Source organism: Tauraco erythrolophus, chromosome 8, assembly GCF_009769465.1.
Source record: "Tauraco erythrolophus isolate bTauEry1 chromosome 8, bTauEry1.pri, whole genome shotgun sequence".
Taxonomy (NCBI): domain Eukaryota; kingdom Metazoa; phylum Chordata; class Aves; order Musophagiformes; family Musophagidae; genus Tauraco; species Tauraco erythrolophus.
Genome location: NC_141472.1, coordinates 20,534,710 through 20,560,210, shown reverse-complemented (window position 1 = coordinate 20,560,210; position 25,501 = coordinate 20,534,710). Strand labels below are relative to the sequence as shown.

At 39.2% G+C, this 25,501-nt stretch overlaps 1 protein-coding gene across 1 annotated transcript; it reads right to left on the bottom strand.

The window, feature by feature from the left end:
* Positions 1-1,640: 1,640 nt before the first annotated feature.
* Positions 1,641-25,387, bottom strand: CIRSR (corepressor of RBPJ and splicing regulator). Its single transcript, XM_086615327.1, has 10 exons — positions 25,256-25,387; positions 24,342-24,436; positions 23,738-23,811; positions 22,660-22,673; positions 22,519-22,574; positions 22,081-22,129; positions 21,756-21,873; positions 6,345-6,451; positions 4,785-4,870; positions 1,641-3,113 (listed from the first exon to the last, which is right to left on the bottom strand). Exons 1-10 carry the CDS (start codon positions 25,325-25,327, stop codon positions 2,387-2,389), a joined length of 1,398 nt encoding a protein of 465 aa, XP_086471453.1. The 5' UTR covers positions 25,328-25,387; the 3' UTR covers positions 1,641-2,386.
* Between the last annotated feature and the right edge of the window lie 114 nt (positions 25,388-25,501).

Genomic DNA, 25,501 nt, shown 5'->3' with positions numbered 1-25,501 from the left:
AGAAAAAGAGCGCTGCTCTTACCGTCATCCGTGAACCGACAGCACCTCCTACAGGGCCCCGGCGCGCTCTGCCGAGCGGCCGCGCTCAGGGCCCGCGGCGGCGTCCCGGGGCCGGAGGCCCCGCCGGGCAGGGGGCGGGGCGGGGCCGGGGCTCGCGGAGCCGCGCGGGCGGTGGCGCTGCTCTGCGCGCGGCGCCGTGAGGGCGCTCCCCGGGCTGCCGCAGCTCGGGCGGGCAAAGCCGCGGAAACGTCGCCCCCGCGACCCGCGCCCTTCCCCTCCCCCTTCTCCCCGGGGTGCGAACCCACCGCGACGCTGCCGGGCCCAGGCGGTGAAGGAGGCCCGTCCCTTCCTTGTCCGGCGGTAGGGGCCGCTCCTGGCACCGGCGAGGTGGAACAAACTGGCCTGAGGGGAGCACTGAGCGCAGCCAGCCTCTTCTCCAAAGCGGCACCGACCTTCCGCAGGCTGTCAGGGCTGCACTGAAAGCGGGAAAGGTGTCGCAAGGATGAGCGTTTTGTTCCAAAGCTCTCCAACAGGCAGTCTTTGAGACAGATACATCCAAAATGTCATTATTCTTGTTTTAATTTTCATTCACCATGGCCACCTGCCACAACAAACCCATGTCATTTGCCAGTCTTTTCCCATGCAAAAAGGCAAGACGTTCGGAGCATACAGTCTAACTACAAACAAACCCATTAAACGCAGAGCCCACGGAAACGCCTACAACTGTAGGCGTCCTTCTTCAGGAAGGAGTCAGTTGCATTGCAGTTGGCAAGACACTGGTGGGCAGATTCCTGTGCCACACACACACAACAAATCAGACCGACCTGTAAGCAAGAGACCTTCCTTTGGAGTAGAGGCACCTTTCAGTTCTACAGGTTATTCCTCGTATCTTTCATGCTGCACTTAACATGAAAATGTTCTACCAGAATATGCCTTTTCCCTTCTCACATTACTCTGTCCTCTCTTGCTCAGAGGGATAATAAATTCTTCACAAGAGGTTTTGTTTAGATTGCTTGTACGGGTGTTTTGGCAGTCTCCTCCTGTTCCGTCTAAATCAGAGCTTCCACATGCACATTAATTCAGGGCCTGACTCTACAGAATTGTGCGCGCCCTGTAACTCCCAGCTACTTCAGCAAGAACGCTGGAGCAATCTAATGCAAACGCATTTAAAAGGTTCCATCCCTTAATGGCTCCCCCTTCCAAACTCAGTCACGTGCGCTTAAAAGATAAGCCAGGTCACTTCTACCATATATTACACTCTGTGTGATACTGAAAAACTTTGGAGCGACCGTTTTAAGAAGTAGAAGTGGACTGAAAATAAAAGAAAGTCCCATTTGTCCTGTGAGTGAGGAGGGGAAGAAAGCTGCTTGCCAGACTACTGAGTACAGTGACACCTTTTCACCTGTCCACCAACTAATGTACTTCCATCTGCCACCCTGAAATGGCAGAGAAGCGTTTTCTCTGCGATAGAACCCTTGTGAAGCGCTGCCTTGTGCATCTGTACCAATGCAGAACTCTGGAGAAGGCAATTCTTACTGTTTTTAAAGAATAAGATATTTTATTATGGAAGTTCACCTTCCTAACGATGTGTGCAAAAAATGACCAACAATCATAAAAAAAAAAAGTTTCTTTCATGAAAACAAAAAGAATGACTATTTACATTCACTTTCTACCACAAACAATGAAATACCTGAAACAGTCGAGGCAGTAAATATTCTTTTCATGTCCTGAGAGATTATCGAACAGTAACTTGACATTGTACTGACACATACCAACAGGGGTTCAAGATGTTTAGATAGCCCTGACCAAGTTGCACACTGCAGGAGGTCAAAAAATGTTGGCTACACACTTATGTCAACTATGTCTCTCTGTTGTTTTAACTCATGAAATTGATCTCTTACAGGGAACTTCAGGAAAAATGCTTCAGTACGAAAAAAACGCACCCTCTACAATACAATGTTTTGACACCTGAAGCGGTGATTTTATCCAGAACCATCTCAAACGTCTGTTATCATTTAACATATCCCAGGACTCTTCCCAAATTACTCTCTGCTTCCCCTCACAGTTGCATCTACACAGAAATCATTGACAAAACGAAGAATACTACATGCCTCTCTGAAATATTTTAAAACCCTGAAATCAGGTCTGAATTACTGCATATACACAAGAGGTATTTGCCAACAACTATATTTATACAATAAGAAAAATACTGTAACATTTATACTTAATTTACAAATATTCCAACATTATAGAAATGATGCTGTTGGCTTTACGTAGGAAATGCTAGTTACAGAGGCTGGAAAATGAACAGCAATATGTAATTGAGCCCTTGCTAAAGGTATTCACCAAAAAAAGGAGACATTCTTGTTGGCACCTGTCCCCTACACTATCTGTTTTGTTTCCTCTCTCTGCTTCTGCTTCGACTACGTCTGCTCCTTCCTCTGTGTTCCACTTTACTGCACTTCTCCCCATAGCCTTCTCTCTGTTTTTTCTTCTCTCTGTGCGCATCTGTGCTGGGGCTTCTGGTTTCATTTCTCCTGTGCCACTCTTCGTCAGGGCTTTGACTCGGACTTTTTCGTGTTTGCCTGTGCCTGGAACTGCTGTGACTTGTGCAAGGGCTTCTCCTGCTCCCCTCATCCATGCTTTGGCTTCTTCTATCCCTCTCCTTTCTTTCAGTCTCTCTCTTGTTGGTGCTATGGTATCTGCTTTTGGATTTTCTCTCCCCCTCACAGGAGCTCCATTTGTTGTTCTCCGTAGAACTATCTTGCTTTAAAAGTCTGTACTTCTCCCTATCTTTGTCCTTGTTACCGTGGCTACTGGAGAGATCTTCATAAAGTTTTTGCTTCCTCGTCTTTGCCTTTCCTTCTGAATCGCTGCTGCTGCTAGCCTCTGAAAACTTGTCTTTTTTTCTTTTCTTAGAATACATCTTCTTTTGTGCTGCTTTATCTCTGCTGTCAGTCTCGCTATCACTGCTGCTTACTGAAGTCTCACTGGAGGATGAGGAAGAGGATTTCATCTTATGTTTCTTGTGTTTACTTTTGCTTTTTTTCTTTTGCTGCTTTTTCTTCTTTCTGTCTTTCTTTTTCTTTTTCTTCTCCAGACGATCCAACTTCCTTTTATTTTCAAAATAGAAGAGTAGCGCAATCAGACATATTAAGACATTCTAAATCACAAAGTCATTGTCTTTTAAAGTTCACTAGTTCTGATGACCCTCACAGTAAATACAGTTTTTCACGAAAACATATTGAATTTATCTCCTCTTTCAGCAAAGTGTTATTTTAAAACTTCTAACTGCTCCCTCAAAACAGGAGGAATATGATTTTTTAATTCTTTAATTTTGAAAAAGATAATTAAGATATGTCAATTTTGGCCTTGTAACTAGGAATAAATACATTCAGTAGTCCTTTTTTTTCCCCTTGTCGGCCTGCTCTGGAGACTTTGAAAAATCATTGCTGCTTTTGTTCGTGCATTTTTATAAAGGATTTTGAAAACGAAAAAACACGATTAGCATTCACTTTCTATTAATGATGGAAACCGAGACTCTAAAGCCTACATCTCTGAGTTCTCCAGGCAAATAATACTGATCTTTTCAATAACCTCTTCTGCAACAACTAGAAATTTACATTTTCTAGCCATAAGTACAATATTCCATCACACACACATTCAGTGCTATTTGACTGCTTTCAACTAGTTTTTATTCTGTTTTCTGTGTTTATTCTTCTCAAAAAATTAGTGACTGAATAGTGAAACTACTTTCAGTGTATTAAAAAAAATTCCCTTCAGACTAGTAAAATCTAAAGGACCCAAATATTTACTGAACTTCAAATTTCAAACCATAAAGTAGTGTAATTTCATTGTGTTGGGCCAGCAGAATTTCAAACAAAACACCATTTTAAATTACTCAAACTACGTACACATTCCTTACTTAAAAGGAACACAAAATATCCCAACTATTTTCAGAGAAGGATTTATTATATATGTAAATACCATATGTACCTACCTCCTCAGGTACCTGCTTAGCCATTCACCTCTCTCCCCTCCTCCCACTCTCCATATACAGAACATGTTTTAACCTAAAAGGCTGTTTTAACTAGTGATACCTGTGTGGGATCTACCAGGTAGTCATTAATATTTTAAATTTTAAACATTTTCAGGTAATTTAAAGATAATGTTCCAAATTAACAGAGAAAAAAAAATGTAAGTCACCTGACATATGAAATGAGTAGAATGAAAACCTCATTAACTTACTATTAGAACTACAAAACCAGGGGGAGCTCTCGCTGCTGGAGCAGCAAACTGTAACCCCTGATCCGAGAGCAGTGTGGAGCGAGGCCAACCCTGGCCCTGGGATGCAATGTCAGGTTCAGTTTAGCCGCAGAGGAGAAGATAACAAGCCTTGCCAAGTTGTAAACCAGTAAACAAGAACATAGCATTTTTAATCCTGGAAGGAGACACTGTAAACAATGGAGTGCAAAATAGTATTTAAAAATAGCAACTGACAGCATCTTCAGTCAGCCAATTTTTATTATCCCAGTTAAATTGGAAACGAGCCCCAGTGCAAAGGCATCACAACTAGATTAGAACAGCCAGATTAAAACAAAACAACTGGACTAAAAACCCATGCTGCACAATGCCATTTGATGTCAAGTGTATGTTAAACTAAGCTGACTTTCTTCTGTACTGACGGTGCTAAATTCTTCAATGGCATAGAAGAGTTACAGGGACAAAGACGGAGTCAGAACTACTGGCCGATACAGATCCCCTCCACTAGGTACCACGCTTACCTTAGAAGTTTCTGTTTTTGTTTGGTTGACAGAGATTTTAAAAATTCAACTTCTGGATCATCATCTCCTTCACTTGCAACAAATTCCTAGGAAAATGTGGTAAGACATTAAGTTCTTATATATAAAAATAATCTCTTCATTCAGATTTCTGTATTAAAAGTAATGCTTCTATGTACCTTATTTTTGCACAGGCACAAATATATCTGTTACACCAAGTCAGCTTAAGACTCTTTGGCCTTAACAAGCAAACTTGTTAAAAAGCTTGTTACAAAGCGAAACCCCCCTACTCTGTCTCAAAGCCGAGTAGGTGTTACAATGTGGGGGTTATACAACAGGAGTCATTAGCAACATATGAAAAGTCACTGCTAGGGAAAGAAACATTTCTGAAATAGTTAATAAAAATGAGCCAATTTTGGAACCCACATGATTCCCTAGGATAAGTCACTCCATTGTTATCATGCTTGGATGAATAGGTAAGATGCTAGTCCTGCTCGAACCCAGAGTAATTTAAGCAAATTACTTTTCTGTCTCGGTTTAGTCATTAGGAAAATGGCTATTAACACATCTACCACCTCACTGTTGTGTTATTAGTCTTTAAATGTTCATAAAGTGTTCTAGCAATGCAAAATACTGCAATCATATAATCTACATACAGTAACGCAATCAGCAAAGCACAGCTACTTTGCAGACCCTGAATTCTTCAAATTATGTGCATCTGGTACACTACAGTTCTCAACTGTGATGTTTTCAATCTTAGCCATGCTCAGGAGGGGAAAGAAGAAATAAAGATTAAAAAGCTCTTCCAAAAAAACCCCACCATGCCTAACATAAACCAAACGTATCACTACGATTCACTTCAGAGTGCCCATATGCTACATGTTTCTGGGGTACATAGCTTTTTGAAATGCAAAGGTACATCCATCTGTGGAGACACAGTGAATTGTTGATTTACCCAAGATATCAAGACCAGCTAAGGGCCATCGTCCTCTCTTTACTAGCGGTTTGACCATCCTGCCATATCAACAAAGGCTATTATCATGGTGGCTCACTCAAGGGGCGTATATGAATTTTTCACTTCACATTTTTATTAAAGCACCTCAATTAGAAATGTACCTTGTGCAGTCTAAGTAAATACAATAAACATTTTCATTCCCAGAAACATTAAATGTAACAACAGTCAATCAAGTAAAAAAATCTTCAGATATAGCATTCCTGGCAGTAATTATTTGTGCATACTTCCTCAAACTGCATCCAACGGCTAGCATTGCATCGGAAGCATGTGGCGAAACCCCTAACTATCCCCTTTATGAAAAATTCCATTTCTAGTCACCCAGAGGAAGGATTTAATTTATTATATGTGGTTTTAAAAGAAGTAATTTATGATTCACCATTCTGACTGAAACAAAGCTGGAAAACAGTAAGTTTTTGGACATTTTTCTACTGGTATAGCTATCCAGCTTTCCTATGGATATGCATATTTGAAAACATTAAGTAGCAATTCACAAGCAATCACATTTAGATTTATAGACATTTTCAGCTTACTGGTAAAAAGATCATTACCTGTGATGGATCATTTGTGGTCAAGTTTCTCCCCAGTACATTTCGTTTCAGTGCAAACCCACTGTTTCTCATCTCCGCTATTAGCTCCGAGGGGTGCATTGATGGCCCTGTTCACAAAAATCACAGTTTGAATGTATCATTTATATCTCTCTACCTTTTTAGGACTCCACAGTAGGAATTCAGTTGAAGCTTTGTTAAGTAAAATCACAGCTAAATCAACTCAATAATCTTCTGCTGAGCAAATAATCAGATATGATTTTCTAAAACAGCAGTCTGGAGATTCAGAATAGAAAATAATTGCATTTTTCTTTAAGTACAAGGGGATTCTCTTATGTAACTTTGTCATGTTGAAAACAATATATTTAGGTAAGTCTAGTAATATATTTTTATCACAGTAAAAAAGCACAGGAAACCTAAAGAAAGCGCATTAAGACAGACTTTGAGGTGCCTCCTCTCCCTTAAAACAATGGGAAAATGCACTTCGAATTCGTCACTAATAAGGCATTTTTCATAGTGACACAGATTTTTGAACATAAATGTAAAAATTATTAGAAACTCAATATACATATAGAAAAAAAAACAAAAACACATGAATAAATGATCTATGTCCTGACTTATTCTAGGGACCCTCAGATATGCTGGGTCTCTAAGCTGTTATCTCCTCAGAGATTTCTGTTTTATCAGCGTAAAAAATATGCTATATATTGCATTAAAGTAGGTGTTTGGGATTAGGCACGTTATGTTTCTTGGCAAACATCTAACAAGGAGTAAAATACAGGATGTATTTTGGATCATTCAGACTTGATGGCATAATTTATAAACCCTGTAGCTGAGTCTTTCGCCTTAATTGAATACCTGTGATCACCAAAGCCTCCTGTACTTGTCTATTAGGTACTTTTTCTTCACCCTAAACACACACTTTTGTTTGGTCACTTTCAGTGAATTTCCTTGCCGGTTCCTTCACGAACCTTGCTGTCAATGAATCAGCGCTACTGTATAAGGTGAATCTAAATTAGAAGGAATGTAAAATGAAGCAAGGAGCACACAATGACTATTACTTCAGTAAACTAACTGTAAATGATAAGATTAACTAGTCTTACGAAACATACTGGTCCTGTTTTATGGGTTTAAGAGTTTATCAGTAGTGGAGATGGACATCACTCAAATTTTTAACACAGAAAGGTATGGAAAGTAAAGGGAGATTTTTACTATGGAAAATGTATGGAAAGTAAAATAGCACTTTCTCAAAAAAATGTCAACTTCGACCTTTCCTTAGTTTTTCTTCTATAACACACTGCTTACAGAAACAAACAGGCCTATGTGTAAAGCAGGAAAGAAGAAGATAAAACTTTGAAAATGGTTTAGGGAGCCCTTGCATTACTGACTTTTCACAAGTTCCTTATTTTGCCAGGCAAAAGATTCTTCTAATGAGATACCTTTTAGTCTTTCCTTGAGTTTACATTTTTCGTAAGTAGGGGGTTACTTCCTCTCCAATATATTTTACCAAAAGCGTTTTTTCTTTTTACATGTTAGAGTGTAAATGTAAGCTCACTGATAGTTAATGAATTTATACAGGCTCCAGTGTCTACATTTTTGCTTATTTCAAATTTCAAACTTTGCTCTGCTTGCCCAAATCTACTCTGGCAAAACTTGGTACCAGCTGATGTCTTGATCTGAAAAGGCCACATAAACCAGGCATACTGTTAAGTCAAATACTCTGTATGAGGAAGCTGAATGGAGACAGAGCATGGAGTGATGAAAGAAGATAAAGAAGATCTCCCCATACCAAAGAAACCAAAACGTGACCAGATTGAAGCCTGGGATCCCCTTGTTATTTAAAGGCAGTAAGAACTACTGCCTAACAAAGTAAGCTAACTTACTACTCCTTCAGTGTCTCAGCATTGTACACATTTTGATGTGTATTGGATATCTGATCATTTTCATCAGCATGATTAGACAAATTGAGGAATACAACTTGTCCAAATCCGTACAAGAGATTTTCAAAAGCACCAAGACAGATGCCCTAACTGAGTGGTTCCATACAAGGACTCCAGGCAGAATTGAGACCAGGGCAGCATGAAGCCATGTCGGCTTTCAAAAGCACAGTTCAAAATTATTTTCTAGAAAAAACACCTTTCAGGCATTCTTTGTGTATAACACTGGAAAGAGGTAAGCAAAATCATTTCCTCTTTTACGTAAAAAGCTTATAATGAACGCACGACGCTTGATTTTTGTGCGTTCGTGCCCCGTGGGTGTCGGTCATGCTGTAACGCACAGCTCCACACCAGTCAACATGAGACCCGTCAGAGTCCCTGCCCAGGCTGGGACCCAGCACAGAACCACACGCAAACTTCTGAGTCAGCTTCTGCATGCTTTTTAGAGGTGAAATCAGCGCTAAATTAAACAAATAAAACACAGCTAAGCTTAGAAGGAAAGCAAGCTAGGCCAAAAATAAATTCGTATGAGTTCTGTTTCCTTGTTTATTAGGGACATCAAGGAGACATTCATAGCTCCATCTACAATTTTTTAGTTGTAGCATAGTAGTACCATGACAAGGACAGTTAACAAATCACTGTTATTCCTGTTTTGTGGGTGTGTATAAGGTACATCAAATGCACCCACAGAACCTTGAGACTAAAGTGGTTTATGAAATAAATTATTGCTGGTTTGGTCTCTCTTTAATTGTGAGGGAAACTAATTCAGGTTCAGCCTAGCTTGTGAGGAGATGCAAGAATCTCCATGAAGCTTTATTACATACATTATTTTTACTGTAACTAAAGGTTTTAGAAAACACTAGGAAATGAGATTCAGAAAATAAACCAACCCCATAAATGAAAGCGGAGTCAAACCACAGTCCGACTTCACAATCCTTCTGTGTGCAGACCCCAGCCAGGCACAAGTACGCTGCCCACTACGGCTGACAGCGCAGGACTCTCTTGCAGTGTGTGATCTTTGCTACCCGTGTTCCGATAGCAATGCCAGACCACAGCAGGGAGAAAACAACAGCTGATCTGGGAAGTCTAGAGAGACTGTTTTTTTCTATCTGGTTACAAGTCCAGCCTGAGAAGTTCAATTAAGACATGGTATCTGACGATGGCTGCACAGCTGAATAGCAAACCTCTATTACTATCTACTTTCTGCAACACAGCAAGAAGAATCAAGAAAATTTTTATTCTCATAATTAAACTTCTTTGCTCAGCATTACAGGAATCAAATGTCTGGTGGCTTTCTTTTCCCATCCATGCCTCAATAGACTGCTTCTGATTTATACTTCAATGTTTTTGATAAGCAGATCTGGTTTTCTTTGAAATATCAGTGACAGTTTGAGGTCTCCCAGGATTCTTGGGCACACCTATTTTATGTGACAGCATTGAGGATTGTAATACATTACTTTTTGGGCTGCTTCTTCACATATTCTTAAAAGAAGTAGATGCCTAAATGTGTGAGCAAACAATTGCATTCTCATTTCCACATTGTAAAATTAAGTAGGAGATTTCTCGCAGCTAAAACAAATGAGGGAGACAAAAACTGCAAAAGAAATCCCAAACACTGAACCTGACTTCACAGAGGTTTGAAAAAACTCAACTTCTCACGTGTCCTTGGCTTCCTTATTTAGGATTGAAAGCTTAAATCTTGGAACAACCAGTATATTGGCTAGTAGAGGGCATCTTCCTTTGTTTGGTGTGAATTGATTGCGGAATTCTGCTTGCTGGAGATGCCACTGTGATCAGCGTGATCAAACGCGGTTTGCCTGGTAAGCCAAAGGAGGTAAATCTTTTCAGCCTGTCTTTGGCTTATGACTACACTTAAGTCATCACCCTCCAAGATCTTCCGACGAAATGGTACTAAGTATACCCCATAGCCACATACTTTCATCTGGTTAAGTTCTAATTAAGTCATAAACTGTAAGACTGACAGTAAGATTGAGCTGAGAGGCTCTCAGTGGGCTAGTATCTTGGGAACTGATGTTAGCCAAGTATTCTTGGAAAAGCACCCATCAACTTGAAAAAAAAAAAAAAAGAAAAAATCACTCCTATACCGCACTGCTATATCAGAAAAATACTTTGTGCACTACGAAAATTGATGTCCTCATATATGCATTCCTTATGGACTCGTGATACAGTCTGTGAAGAAGCTACCTGCATGACATCAAGCAGATGAAAACATACAGAGGATGACATTATGCCATGAGTTGACAGAACATTAGATATAGGAATCCTGTAAAAATAGCTGACTGCTACGACTTCTAACAACTACTCTCAGCATTCATCCATCAGCAACCTAAAAATAAGTTCAAAGTTACAGTGTTTCATCATCTGTTTCTTATTCTTTCTGAAACAAGTCGAATACAGTACCTTGCTATTTTTGAATATGACTGTCAAGCTTATTTTCTGAAATTTACATTTTGATAAGGTAAAAAAAAGAAAAGAAAAAACCTTCAAAACTTTTCCAGATGACACTTGTTTTAAACTAAAACATTTATCTGCTTTAAAATTAATTCCTAGTCTCAGAAAAGCTTTTTATCATATAGTGGAATTAATTGCATGCTGATATCATACTTATTTTTGTACATTAAGACAACTGACAATTTGTTAAGTTTTCTACAGCTACAGGTATTTAAAATTTTATTAAGAGCTTGCACAAAAGAGGCTCCATAGTTAAAAGACCCACTAAAGGATTTTTAAAATATTTTTTTTCATGGTCTTTACAATTCTCAAGAAATAGTGTTGTCAAGCAAATAGGCTACAGTTTCTTCCTGCTTCTTACTTCCCACAGAAGCTCTTGCTGCATTAATTCTCTCTGTTATCTTCTGTTTAAGACACTATTTAAGGAAAAAATCCAGACAGCTCAGTTGACTGAAAGAGTTGGTGCACATAATCTGGAAACTCAAACCCTTCAATGAAGCGTGAAAAGCAGGATTTTAGTCTTCACAAAGCACAACCTGAGTGAAACCTTAGCTTGACAGCTGTTGGTGCATCTTTATAATATTCATACAATTAAACAAACAGAAAAGCTGTAAATAAAATTCTTATGAGGCCTATATAAGCATCAATTATACTGGATTGCAGAGGAATATCATACCAGGATTTCTACAACATATTGTCAATTTACTTTTTTATAACAAAGAGCACTCCAATTTCTTATCACACTTAACCGAGATCAATTTAACAGAATCAATTCTGCTTCTATTAAACAACCAGAGGAGGAAATACAATTCTGGATTTCAATTACTTAAATGTCTAGCTTACAGCAAGCTCTCCCATCTGCATTACTACCCCCACACTCGCAGCCCGGAAACAAGAGAAACCTACAGCTGCAATTCGTTTTCAATTCTGTCTTGTACTTCTCTTGAAGCTACAAACGCGGAGCGTACGGAACACCGTTGTTGCCAGAATGTTTCCTCCAAGAAGCATGGGGACAGGACTCCTCTTAGGAGAGCAATGCTAGCTTAACACATCATCTAGAAGGCCTCCATTAAAATGTCTAAACCACATTTTTCAAATTAATCAATATTAGAGAACTGTATGCTAAAATCTCTTTCCATAAGACTGTGATTAAATACCACTTTTTCTGCAGCAGTTTCAGTGGCAGTAAGGACAGACCGTAATGTTATGATTGCCAGTATCACCAAAAACAGCAGTTTTACTTCTGTCTACTCCTGATGCACAGTCTTGACAGTATCTGCTCAATTTATTGATAAAAGCTTTCACTGCTGTCACCAGCACAGATGATCAAACGGAATTATTCTTTGCAATCAATTAATTTTAAATGAATTTTTATTGTAGAATACATATGGAAAGGAAAGAGATAAGAAGCAGTAACCACTATTCCCACGTGTGGCAAGGGAAATTACAGTAACCAGCTGTATTTAGATGGTGGCTGCAGTTATGTATTGCTAAGAAACAGACCACTCAAAATAAAAGATCCTGAAAAAGGCAGATCATCATTCATGGCTTCATTTTAATTACAACTTTTTAACTTTTATTTCAACTAATGCTCATTTTGTGTATCATGAAAACAGATTATTTAGAATAGGGCTTTTGCAACCTTTTCCTTCCTGACAATGTGTTCTGGCGTGGGAAATATTTTAATTTACAGATGTGATCATTTTAATCTGAAAATGTCACCATTATCATACCATCAGAGTTCTCCTGGCTTGGTAACAGATAATTTACATGAACGTAAATGTAAACAAACCATACTAGCATATCTGCTCCCAACTCGATAGCCTATGTCACACTCTGTATACTCCACTCTGTTTAAAAATCAATTTATGAATCAAAGCCAAGATACTTTCAAGGTTTATCCTTTATTACTACATAATTTTTCTTAACAAAGTAGGCCTAAAGCATATGGGTTTTGTTCTGTCTTGTACGCATCTTGGACGACATGAGGCCATTAACTCTTCCAAACTGAAATTTGATTTTCTAAGTAACAGTGATACTAAAGCTATGCTCTGCTGTGGAAAAATACATACGTACTCCAGGAAGCACGCAAACAGCCCTTCCACATTAACTAGGTTTTAGAAAACCATTCTGCTGGTGGGCTTCAGTTTAGCACACAATCACATGAAGAATGAATATACTCTGAATTCAGAACACTGCCTTCTCTGGGTGGTAGCGAAGGCGTAACACACGATACAAAGCTTTTGAGGTTTTGCTTTAAAAGAGAAACTAACTTTAACATTAGCACAGACAGTTTTGTCAATACATCCATATACTTTTCTTGTGCTCTCCACAGAGTTTTGTATGGGTATCTTTTTTCATATGGCTTAAAAAGAAATTGAATAAAAATGGAAAAAAAATTACAGACTGAGCCTAATCACACTGTATTGTCTGTGAACTTTTATTGCGGTTGTGACAGAGATAAGAGTAGTCACTTATTTATCTGAAGGACAAAGAGCCATTATCAAAATTATGTGATCATGATCCTGGCCATGAAGAAGCTGGCAAATTTATGCTGCCTCCACTAATTCAGAATTGATCATTTTTTACTGATAATTTTTATACCTATTTCAGAGATGACTGCATTCAGACCATATTTACACTTCAAAGCAACTGCAGCAGTTGGCATTGAGAGAAATCAATGAATAAAAAAACCTCTGGCTTTTAATTAGCTCTTCTTCAGAGGGTCTACAGTTTAACTCAATTTAACACTTTAGCACAGGATTTCAGTATAACTTTCCATGCTTTTGTCGTAGGGTATTTCAGAGAAACCTGAGTTTCCTTTTTACTTTTGAGTAGTAAAAACCATTTAACATTCTCAGACTGCTGTAGGAATCCATATTCACTACTTAAACGCCAAGCACGAGACTTCTAACAGAAATCTGTATTTTATGCATTCACACCAAATATAGAGGCTTCTAAAACATAAATGGAGGATTATTCTAAAATGTGACAGTTCTTAAACTATGTGAAGATTTAGTTAAGGTTCCTACTGTTCACAATCAAAGGTCTCAGCTGCAGATCATAAAGGAAGGTTTCATACACTGTATGTTTCTACAGGTGACCATTTATACAAATATCCACAGTTATCATATTCAAATACATTTTCTTTGTTATTACAGATTCAAGAGAACATTTATATCAATTCCTGCATTCCTGATACAGTGCAGATTTTTATCTGCTGGGAAACAAAAAGTACCACATTTGTCCCTAAAAAAACGCAGTGAGATATAGACATAATGTAATATAGACACAGAATTCCTTTTTTGCTGTCTCCATATGACTAATAACTTCCATGATTACTATGGAAAAGAATTTCACTCAAAAGCTAAAGATCAGTTGAACGTACCAAGTGATAGACTGATGGAATCTGCCACCACAAATAGTTTATGGGCACTCAGGCAATGAAAAGAGGGCACAAACTCTGGGAGCTGACACGGAGTTTTAAGGCTGCATTTGCACAGACACACCTGAGTTTTTCTATCTTCATAGACTATCAGACACTAGATACATATACATGCTGCTCAGTTACATTTTTACCATTATTTGCCTAAATTTTCCACAACATGCTAATCACTTTTCACTGTTCGCTCTCTTCCTGGCAATTCCTCTGGACGTCACACATGGAGCCAGTCAGCTGTGAAAACACTTGCAGCAGCCCACAGCAGAGAAGGACGCCCTGGCACTCGCCAGGCTTCAGTTTCATAGGCCAAGAGCGTAACAATCTTTTTTAATCTCAGCATCCCACTTCTTCTAACTACATCATTCATAAAATTACCTCCCCATTTGAGACACTAGCCTTATTTCATAAGATAGTAATACCTTTCTTCATAAGATAGTAATAGATTCCTAGCAGGTTATTTGTTCTAAAAACATACGATAAAAGTTGTAAGCATTTAAGTGTTCATAGCCTTTTAGCACCATTCCCTCACCCCCACCTTCAACCCTCATTGAGCAAAGTAGATTGCTTGTAGGAAAAAAAAAAAAAAAAAAAAATTTAGTTTGTCCTAACTTCACCTGACCAAAAAAGTTGCAGGCAATTTTGGAAATAACAGTATTACTTCAAAACATTTTGCACAGAAACCTACTAGTCTCTGTTCTAATAAAGTCAAAGACTTTCCAGGGTTCACAAAAAAACAAACAAACAAAAAAACCAGCAGCTGCTGGTTAATGATAAAAAAGCATTGCAAAACCAGGCAAACTTTTAGATGCTAGTAACCTGGGTTTTTTGCTGGTATATATTACGTATTTTAGACATGCATATATACACAGTGGCACATAAAGTCAGAACCACAACTGATATTTGCATCTTGTCTGAACTTTTGAGAGTTAGGATTTTATCAGTAAAAAACCCTGTAAATCAGTTTAGCCCAAAGAAGCATTCTGATTGCCTAATTTAGCTTTGTAAAGGAGAAGTAAATCTTATAAGTTGGTCTCTGTAAGCCTCACAGCTGGAACGTTGTAACACTACTTTGCAGTTTCCAGTGATCAAAGTAAGTTACTTCATATCTAAAACTAAGAATTTCATAATGGAAATAATGCAACACCAGGGGGTAGAGTTATCATGAAATAATTACACTCCTGGGAGATTACAGGCAAGGCTGTACCCCAGGGGTGTGATTATCCCATGATAACCACATCCACTGAAATTGCCTTATTGCAAAAATAATCTCTATTCACCGGTGAGATATTATTCAATAGGCGCTTTTTTAATGGTAAGATTATTATTTTTTTTGTATGAATTACCAGCTAGATTAGTCAAATGGTCCCAGAAGCAAAATAACCAAGCCACTGTGCCGAAGTTAAGGTACTGATGGTAATTATTTTTGTTTGCTGAGGCGCTGCAGTGTGTGTCAGATCTTGAAAGAGAGCAGTCTTTTCTCACAGCACACAGCTCTGTGCCACGCACACGCTCTCGCCCTGCGGCGTTTCCACCAGAGCAAACTGAAGTCCATGACTGGTCTTTGCATACAAGACATTCAACAGCGAATCCAAAACAGCAATTGCCCATCAGTTTGTGTGCAAAGAGAAAGATTACAATGCAGTCTTCATGCAAGACTCAAAGACAAGTATCCTTCTGCTGAAATAAGAGAACCGCAGATTATAGAATTTATGGGACAGAAAAAGCCTGTACTGGTGGTTATTTTATGATGTGAAAAAAATTGTGTGTAGGCAATCAATAGCTCTTTATCCTCACAGAGAAACACGGCAAGAAATTTAGATAATGCAACTGAATCAGACATAGGAGTGTCATTTTCAACCGTTTTAACTCAAACATTTCCTCTGAGGCCGAAAAAAGTCTGAGCCCAAACAAGACATTTTGTTTTGCTCTCTTTCTGATGGAGAAAAATTAGAATAAAACACAAACTGAACTTGTATCAAGTGCTCTTGAATACTTTCTCTGTGTGTTGAAATACATCATTTATATAGTGTCAAAGGAAACAATAATGACAATTAAAAAAGTCAAATGTGTAGATCTCAAATATCTGAAGAATAAAGCAGGAATTCTTTTCTTTTTTGAAGCATCTCCTAGTAGCTGACTACTCTGGAAAATTTCTGTCAACAAAACGTCAAGAAATGCTGAGATGTAACACCTTTGGTTTTTTGGAACGCAACATGAAGCACTAATTCACTGTTCTGTTCACTTGCTATTTCTTTCCCTTTAGCACAACCTACTCATTGGATGAAATGGCTTCTGCATTACTTAAACTTTTTTTTTTAAATTCAAGTAAGAAGTCTAAATCCTACTGAAACTCACTAATTTGAACATTTAAAAAAGTACACATTACCCCCTGGGCTTTTATTAAATTGAAGTCACCATTCAACTAAGACCTTTGAAGGCCCAATTTTTGGAGGAAGAAAGGGAAGGATGGGGAAAGGTTGCTCTTGCTGGTTTTAACTCAATAATTCAGTTATTCTAATAAACAATTATTTTACCCTCATTTTCTCTCAAAAGCTTTTGCTTTTGACCAAGGAGAAAGATGAAAACATCTCTTCGATTAGGTAAGTGCCAATCCTTCACGCACACATAAAGATTTGTTGGCAATACTGTGGCTACCACTGCACTGTTTTTGGCTGGCATAGAGCTAATTTTCTTCATAGTAGCTTGTACAGGGCTACGTTTTGGGTTTGTGACCGAAACAGTGATGCTAACGCAGGGATGTTTCAGTTACTGCTCAGCAGTGCTTGCACAGCATCAAGGCCTTTTCTGCTTCTCTCACCACCCCACCAGCGAGTCAGCTGGGGGTGCAGAAGAAGTTGGGAGGAGACACCGCCAGGACAGCCAACCCCCATCTGGCCAAAGGGATATTCCATACCATATGATGCCATGCTCAGCAATAAAAGCTGGAGAAGAAGGAGGGAGGGGGAGATCTGCAGAGCGATGGCATTTGTCTTCCCAAGTAACTGTTCCGCATGATGGAGCCCAGCTTTCCTGGAGATGGCTGAACACCTGCCTGCCCATGGGAAGTAGTGAACGAATTCCGTGTTCCACTTTGCTTGCATGTAAAGCTTTTGCTTTACTTACACTGTCTTTATCTCAACTCATGAGTTTTCTCACTTCTACCCTTCCGATTCTGTCTCCCATCCCACTGGTGGGGAGTGAGCGAGCGCTGTGTGGGGCTGAGCTGCCTACCTGGGCTAAACCACCCCATTTCCTTTCTAGATTAATCAACTCTATTCAGGAAAGTTCTGAGAACAGCTACCCTTTTACGCTAGAGATTTTTAAAGACTCCAAAGTTACTATACGATGGAATTCAGTCATTACTCTAGTATATAATAAACTGCTCCTGTAGTTCCTAAACTTGTATGTATGAGATGTTTCAGTCCTCCTTTACAGCAGAGCATCTGAAGTTTCTACCATTACTGTTCTGTGGACAGAAAAACACTTGGGTAAATGCATGAAGACGGCAGTGACCAACACAAAGTAATCTATCTTCCTGTGTGCTCACCGTGTCTCTCTAAAGCAGAATGACAACAAGGTTCAAAAGCACAAGGCCTGTTAACAGTCTCCTACAGGGAAGACAGACCATTTCTTAGAAGCTACTTCTGCAGAAATTAGTGATGCCAGTGTCCTTAGAACATCAGATGCAGAACCATGAGGCCCAGGGTTGCCAAGCACTGATTGCTTAGAGATTCATTACCAGCCAGGATGCTCCGCAGTACACAGATTAAGTGTCTTCCAACGCTCTGCTGATGCACGGTGTGCTCTAGCAGGGAAGGACATTTTCAAAGTTTGAAGAATCCTAACCTAAACGTAGGTAGTGTAACTACCACGCACTGCCTACAGAAAAATATTTAGTTCAGTTTGCAAGAAAAAGATAGGAGATCATATTTTATTAGGATCAAAAGACCATAAATCAGAGGTAATAAAGTGCTACCAAGTAAATCACTTCAAAGCAATAGAGGTCTTTTCAAAAACTTTATAAAAAAATTCAAAAGATGGCTCTTCAAAAAAAAAAGTTTCAATGACTTATAGCCTAAATTTGGTCCTTCTAATACTATTAATTTCATAAACTAATTGGAGTCCTGGTGTATTGACTATTGTACCAAAATTTTATTCCGGTTTCAGCTTTATTCCTTGCTCTATCTGTATTTCTCAGATGTACCCTTTAATTTATGAGAAAATATTTGTATTTCAATTTCCTAAGACACAAGCTAGGAACAAGCTTTCAAAGATGACTTTCTACATACGGAATTACTTCCTGATCTTTAAAAGTACTATTTGATCTAATAATTTAGCCCAACATTTTTCAACTTTTTCTTGAGAGCTGGTTGCAAACACTTTTGCAATACTATAAAGTAATTGGAAAATAGTTAGGCATTTAGTCTAGAGACATAAAAGCAGCTTAGGAGAGCATGCAACTACTGATAAAGAGAAGCAGGAAGATGTAGAGCTTGAGAGATGTGTTGTACGGAGGAAGAGAAGAAGGTTCTTCAAGGTAGATAAAGGTTCAGCATTAGGGCTAGTAATAAAGCATTAAGTAGAAGTAACGAGAGGAGGCGAAGAGCAATAAAGAGAAATGGTCAAGAAAAGATGACATTGTTGGGGGGTGCTGATCATAGAATCATAGCATCATCTGGTTGGAAGAGACCTTCAAGATCATCGAGTCCAACCATTCACCCTGCATTGTCAGGGTCCCTAAACCATGTTTCTCAACACCAAATCTACACGTTTTTTAAACACCTCCAGGGATGGGGACTCCACCACCTCCCTAGGCAGCCTGTTCCAATACTTCACAACCCTCTCTGTAAAGAAATTTTTCCTGATATCTAACCTAAATTTCCCCTGGCGCAACTTGAGGCCATTCCCTCTCGTCCTGCCATTCATAACATGGGAGAAGAGACCGACCCCCATCTCCCTACAACTTCCTTTCAGGTAGTTGTAGACAGCGATAAGGTCCCCCCGAGCCTCCTCTTCTCCAGACTAAACAGTCCCAGCTCCCTCAGCCATTCCTCATAGGACAAGTTCTCTAAACTTCACTAGTGATCAGAATATGACAGAATTTGTCTTTTTAATGTTGTAGAGTCTTGTTTTACTCTCAGCGTAGGTTAATTTTACAGAGCTGACTGCAGATCTGCAGGACTGTAACACCTGAGTAGAACTCTCAGCAATGCAAAAATATTTACTTAACTCCCATCCCAGACAACACAGGACTGGTGTCAGGATTCAGTTAAAAAAAAAAAATCAGTTTGTTTTTTTTTTTAATGTGTGACATAAGCTTTAACACACCACATGGATGAATTCTGAGTCTTAAGAGAATTAATGAATTCAATAACTTCTGTTCTCACTTAACTTTGCCCCCTCCCTGGAGGTGTTCAAGGCCAGGTTGGACGGAGCCTTGAGTAGCCTGATCTAGTTGAGAGGCATCCCTGCCCATAACAGGGAGGTTGGATTAGATGATCTCTAAGGTCCCTTCCAGCCTATGCCATTCTATGAGTCTATGAACTGTAGTGCTTCATTTACACACATGGAATTTGCAGAAGCCGTAAAAGGAGCATAATTTAGCTTGTTATTAAGTCAGATGAAGTTTTAGAAAAGTTGATGAAAGGACTGTATTCCTGAGGTTAGAAAAAGCAGACAACCTTTTCTCTGATGATCTAATTAATGATATTACCACTTCCTATAAGCCTTGTATCTGCTATTAAATCAAGAACTTAAAATTGTTTTAAACTTTACCTACAGTGTTTTTACATATAATTTCCCTGAAAGAAAGAGAAAGTAGCAGCATCATTACAGCTGACTATTCAAATCCAAGAACAGTGTCTTACAAATTATATATACAAACCCTGATCTGTCACCCACCCTTGCTCCCTGAAATCCTTCCTCAGCCTATAAAAAAAGTCCATGCTCAGCATAGCACACTGTCTTCTGCATTTGAGCTGAACACGAGAGGGCATTGGTGCAGTTTGAGAACATCTAAGTAGTTTTACTGCACTTTCCTTTATGCAAAATTCATCATATGTGCTAAATCCCTCTCTTTAGGCTTAGGAAGATGGTTTGGAAAGCTACCTGGATAACACCTCTCTGACTAGGAAACACCCACCACAGTCAAATGTTGCCTATACCTAGACAGTTAGTTCAGTTAGGTTTGAAACAAGCAGTTAGTCTTATATTGACACTGCAAAGCGTCCACATTACACTGTTTTGAATAACAAAGAGTTCATTTTCAAGTTTGTGCAAGCAGGTACAAATACTTTCCACTTTCCCAGCCAATCTCCCAAAATTTACCCACGTAATTTGAACTGGCGGGGGAGGGAGAAGTGAGCTCTGCAGCACAAAAGCATATCTGACATGTGAGAGCTGCACAATATAATTCTACCACCACCGAATGCTCCTATCACAATTTCTTCTAAGCAGAGAATGAGACAAGAAAATGATTTAATGTTACAACCTATAGAAAGGCTGATAATGTCAACTACAGGATGGCTAATACAATGCTATAATCACCAGACAGTACCTAAAAGCAGAGGAATGTAAGAAGCACTATTTCCTTTAACTTCAGTCTTCCAAGCCTCATCTCAAAGAAATGACATATCTAGGTGATCTAATTTTGAGGAGGAAAATTGTTGGTAGACTAAATATGTAACAAAACTAAGAGCTACCACATAAAATAGAAAACATCTGTTTTTTTTTCAGTCTTTTCTCACGTTATCAAGTGTGCAATTGTAATAATATCCCTGCAAAACTGAATACATGGCACGGTACACGATCTTGAAGTGCAGCACAGCAAGTCTGAAGACTCACCCATGTTACCAGGTGTTCCTTTAATGTGCCACATTTTAAGAATCTTAAAACTGTTGCAGACTTGGGTCAACTTACAGAAAACAAAGTACTGTGGGCAAAAAATTATTCAATTTGAATGTTTGTATCCACTTCTTTAAACCTAATCTAACACTAAATGCCATGTGACTTCAAGTAACAGGAAAGTTAACAGAGGAAAAAAATAGCAGTTCAGGGAAAAGGAAACCAGGCATTTGGAAATTTAGGTTTCAATTGTTGGTCCACTTATAGAAGCAAAATTATATATATAAAAAAAAACCCTCTCCTTTTTTTTCAAGTGATTAACAAAGATATACTGATATATTCCAGCTTTTCCAAGCAATTTGCCTGAATCTGAACTGGGACAGTCTTTGATAATCCATTACATTATTTATTTTTTTATGACATAAATATTGTCATTCTGATATAAACAAACTCATTGCAGCTTCTGAATTTTTGCCACAGATAGAATCAAAGCAACAGTCATTATGGAATCTTTCTAAAACGTGTTTTAATTAGAAAATTAGGTCCCTGACATTTGAAATAATTAACTTGAAACTGTGGATCCTACATTTGGAATAAAGAAGCGTTTTCTCCATTTCATCGACTTTTTGAAACACGATAAACTTAAACGTTCTACAATTAAACCTGATAAGTTCTCCCAAAACTTCTGCCCAGCCCCTTTATAAGGCACTCACTGCCTACCTGAGCCATCGCTGGAGACTGAACTCGCGTTAATTCCAGAAAGGCCAAACAAGGGACATTCTCGATCGGTGTTTACATGACCCCACTTGTGGCATTTAATACATCTCACGTTCCGCACCTAAATGGAAAAAAAAAATTAACATAATTTAGTTAACAATACAGGTTAACATGTACAGAAATGTCTAGTTTATAAGGCGTACGAGAAGCTTTTAAACTCACTGAGAAACAGATGGTAAAATTAAGAGTGTCCATGTGAAAGTTCTGCAGTTAGATAATATTTGAAACATACCCAAGACATCCACAGAGTGAAATTTATGTAACTTGCCTGGATACCAAATGGCTGATCTCTGATATTCATATCATCCTTAGCATATCTGTTACACAGAGACAAAAGAAAATAATACTCAATTCACTTTTTCTTTCCTTTTTTTTTTTTTTTTTTTCAAAAGCATCATATACAAAACTACCTTTTATTGTTAAGTGTGTATCCATTTCAGAGATCTACTTCTGGTAAACATTAGTTTTAATGTATTTTCACGTATAGGTGTAAAACTCAAACAAAAACTAAGCTGATCAAGGAAATAATTGCAGGTTTACAGGTTTTACTAATTAACTGCCAGGACATGACTGGATTACACAAGTGACTTGCTCAAAAATAAAATGGGAGGAAAAAAAAGGGAAAAAAAAAAAAAAAAAGAAAAGGATAGGAAAGGTAAATAAGAAGAAAAAAAAAAATTATTTGGATAAAATCCAGACATCTTACTTTTCTCGAGGGGCGACTTTTTGCCATTCAAATTTGTATTCAGTTTCTCCTTCTTGCTACAAAACAGAAAACATGGTAAGTTTGAAATTTAAAAAAAATATATTTCAAGTAAGTAGGAAGAAAACATAAAAAATGAAATACCTCTTTAGTCTCCTCTTTGAATTTTCAGAAATCATGGAAAGAAAAGAAATGATACATTAATTACACATGTAAAATGCAGCTGGAGTCTAAGCTGGAGACAAAATATTTTATGGTTTATACTAATACAATAGTGTAAAGACTCAGAAAGTAACTTTATTTAAATAGAGCACAGTTACAAACAATCAGCCTTTAGTATAGGGTTACAAATTCTGTAAAACCAGAATCATCTTTTAAAGCCATATAGATATGACATGCAAACACAAAAAACTTTGCAAAAGCAGCAATAATACTTCATTTTTTAAATTTTAAAATGAGCCCATCCAAGCATTTCTAAGGGTTCTTATACAAATGGGAAAGATGCATTTCAAAGGGAACACGTTTTGTTTTAAAGGGAATATGCTTTCTTAGTCTTGCACTTACATTCAGATTTTGCTGAAATTAAGTGACTGACATGAGGTAGTGAGTAACTTCCGTTTAAGAATCTACTAAATACGGTCATAGTCAGAACCACCGGAGTCAGGTCAGCCAGCACTTCTGACTACAGAATCTCAGTGTTTATTATTTATAAAGCTTCCACTAATTAACTCCTTGCTTTGGTATTTCCTATGCTTGCAAGCTGAATTACGGGCTGAACTTTTAAGCAAATCTGACCCTGCTATTTCTAAAAAGGAGAGTAGGTCAAAACACAGGCTTGTGGTGTTTGAGTCATCGCCTGGGTAAGGTCTGGTCCTCCTCACCCAATGGCTTTATAATTGGCTAAAGAAACACCTTTGGCCAAAGACAGGATTTCTGCTGTTGCCAGTAAAGATACTTCATCTGTTGCTTCCCTTCACATTGCACTGTCACTTAAAAAAAACCCCAACCATTCTCAGTTTGAAAGAAATTAAAGTACTGTGAGATCAAAATTACTACATACTATGTATGCCTGCATATTCCCCCAAGAAGAACTAAAAATCATATCTTCTAGCATTACCTCACTATGAACACGTCCTCTTAAAATGAAAGACATTGTGCTTATTTCTTCAGAGGGTTTTTAGCTTTGCAGTACTGTCTGCTCACAACGAGGAAACCACAGTACCTTTCTTTGCTCCAGGTGGGGCCTCATACATGAAATTAAGACCATTCTTCACTCGCTCATCACCCATAAGCAATCTAAATAAAGAGAACAGAGTTTAGGGTGTTGCACACGAAACAATCACGTCGGTACTACTTATTAAAAAATAAACGTGCAGCAGGAAATTGTTACAACAACTGCCAATTTTTCATTTGTTGAGTATCGAAACACCTGAGAGACCAGTCAATATTTTCGCATGCTCCATTGTGTACCAAAACCCACACATTTCAATCACAACTGAAACTAACTGTGTCCACAGAATTATGAAAGACAGATTTCTGTGCGATCCAAATATATTGTTATACCAGGTTCTTATTGTTATACACAGAACCTGCTGTTCTGTGCAACGCAACCTATTTTGAAACGAATTAGAAGACACACACAAGCCACTTGAAAGAAGTTCTTGTGACCTCTGCGTAATCAGACACCAGCTTAGGAGTCATTGTCCTCTCCTACTACTACTGTCAATGGGAGACCGTATTTCAGGTAACTCACAATGATGCGTCCTTCACTGCTATGAAAACAAGAGAGGGCAGTAAGAAGTGTGGGAACCTATGCCAATTCTCACCTATTATCATAGGATTCCTGTTCTTTCAGATACTGTTGCATTAATTCTTCTTGTTTCTTCTTATCATATGATATCTTCTGTTCTGCCATCCATACCTGGTTAAAAAAAACAAGTTTCTACTTTAAACAAATGCAAAACCTACCACAAAATACACTCATGTGTAAACACCTAACTGGCTCAGTCTATCAAAAACACATAACAAGGGAAAATTCCCATTCTAATCGCATCAGATAAATTATTTTCAGCCGAGCGTTTCAACAAATGAACTTCACACCAACAGAATTTTTGATCAGCTACAACTCCAAACAACATTCAAGACTGAAAAGACATGGGAAAGCTCAGTAATCCAAAAGAAAAAGCAGGCTCAGAAAACACTCTGGTCGTGCCACTGTCTTCCCTGTAGTGACACGTCCTCACCCAGGTCCCACCAGACCCCAAATCCCAGCTTCTCTCAGGAGCTCCTGGACTGGTACGGTTCTGGGGAAGAAAGACCTGGAAGCAGGTCAAGGCAGGTGTGAAATACTGGGAAAACATGGGCACACCCTGACTGATGGGGGTTTTCTTGGAAGGTGCATAGCGTCAAACAGACACTATTCATCCAGAGAACCAAGTGCTGAAAAGCTACAGCCAGGAAAAGGTGACAGTTACACACACCTGCGAGCGAGTGAACCTGAAGCTTCAAGTACGCCTTAACTTTTTTCCTGCACCTCCCTCCCTGCCTGCCCCAACCGCTCCCCCCTCAGGAGGGCCGACACGCCGTACTCGCGCCCGCCCGCCGCCCGGGACACCGCCCGGCCCCGGCCCGGCCCGCCGCGTTCCGCAGTGCGCGGCAGACGCGGCCCGACCGACCGAGCGGGCGGCTGAGGGGCCGCGGCGCCTCACTGCCGCCCGCTCGGCCCTCCGGCCCTCCTCACCTTTTTGATGTTGGACTTGGAGGCGGGGTGAAAATCCTTCTTGCACATGAAGTTGGCGAATGACTTCCCCATGGCGGCGGCGGCGGCAGCGGGGAGGGAGTCCCCAGCCCCCCGCACCGACGCGGGCCCTCAGCCGGCTGCCTCCGCCGGGCCTTCCGGGTCGGCGGGCGGGCCTTCCTGCGGGGCGCGCCGCCGCCGCCGCTCAACCCCGCCCCGCCGGCACCACCGCCGGGCCCCGAGGAGCGG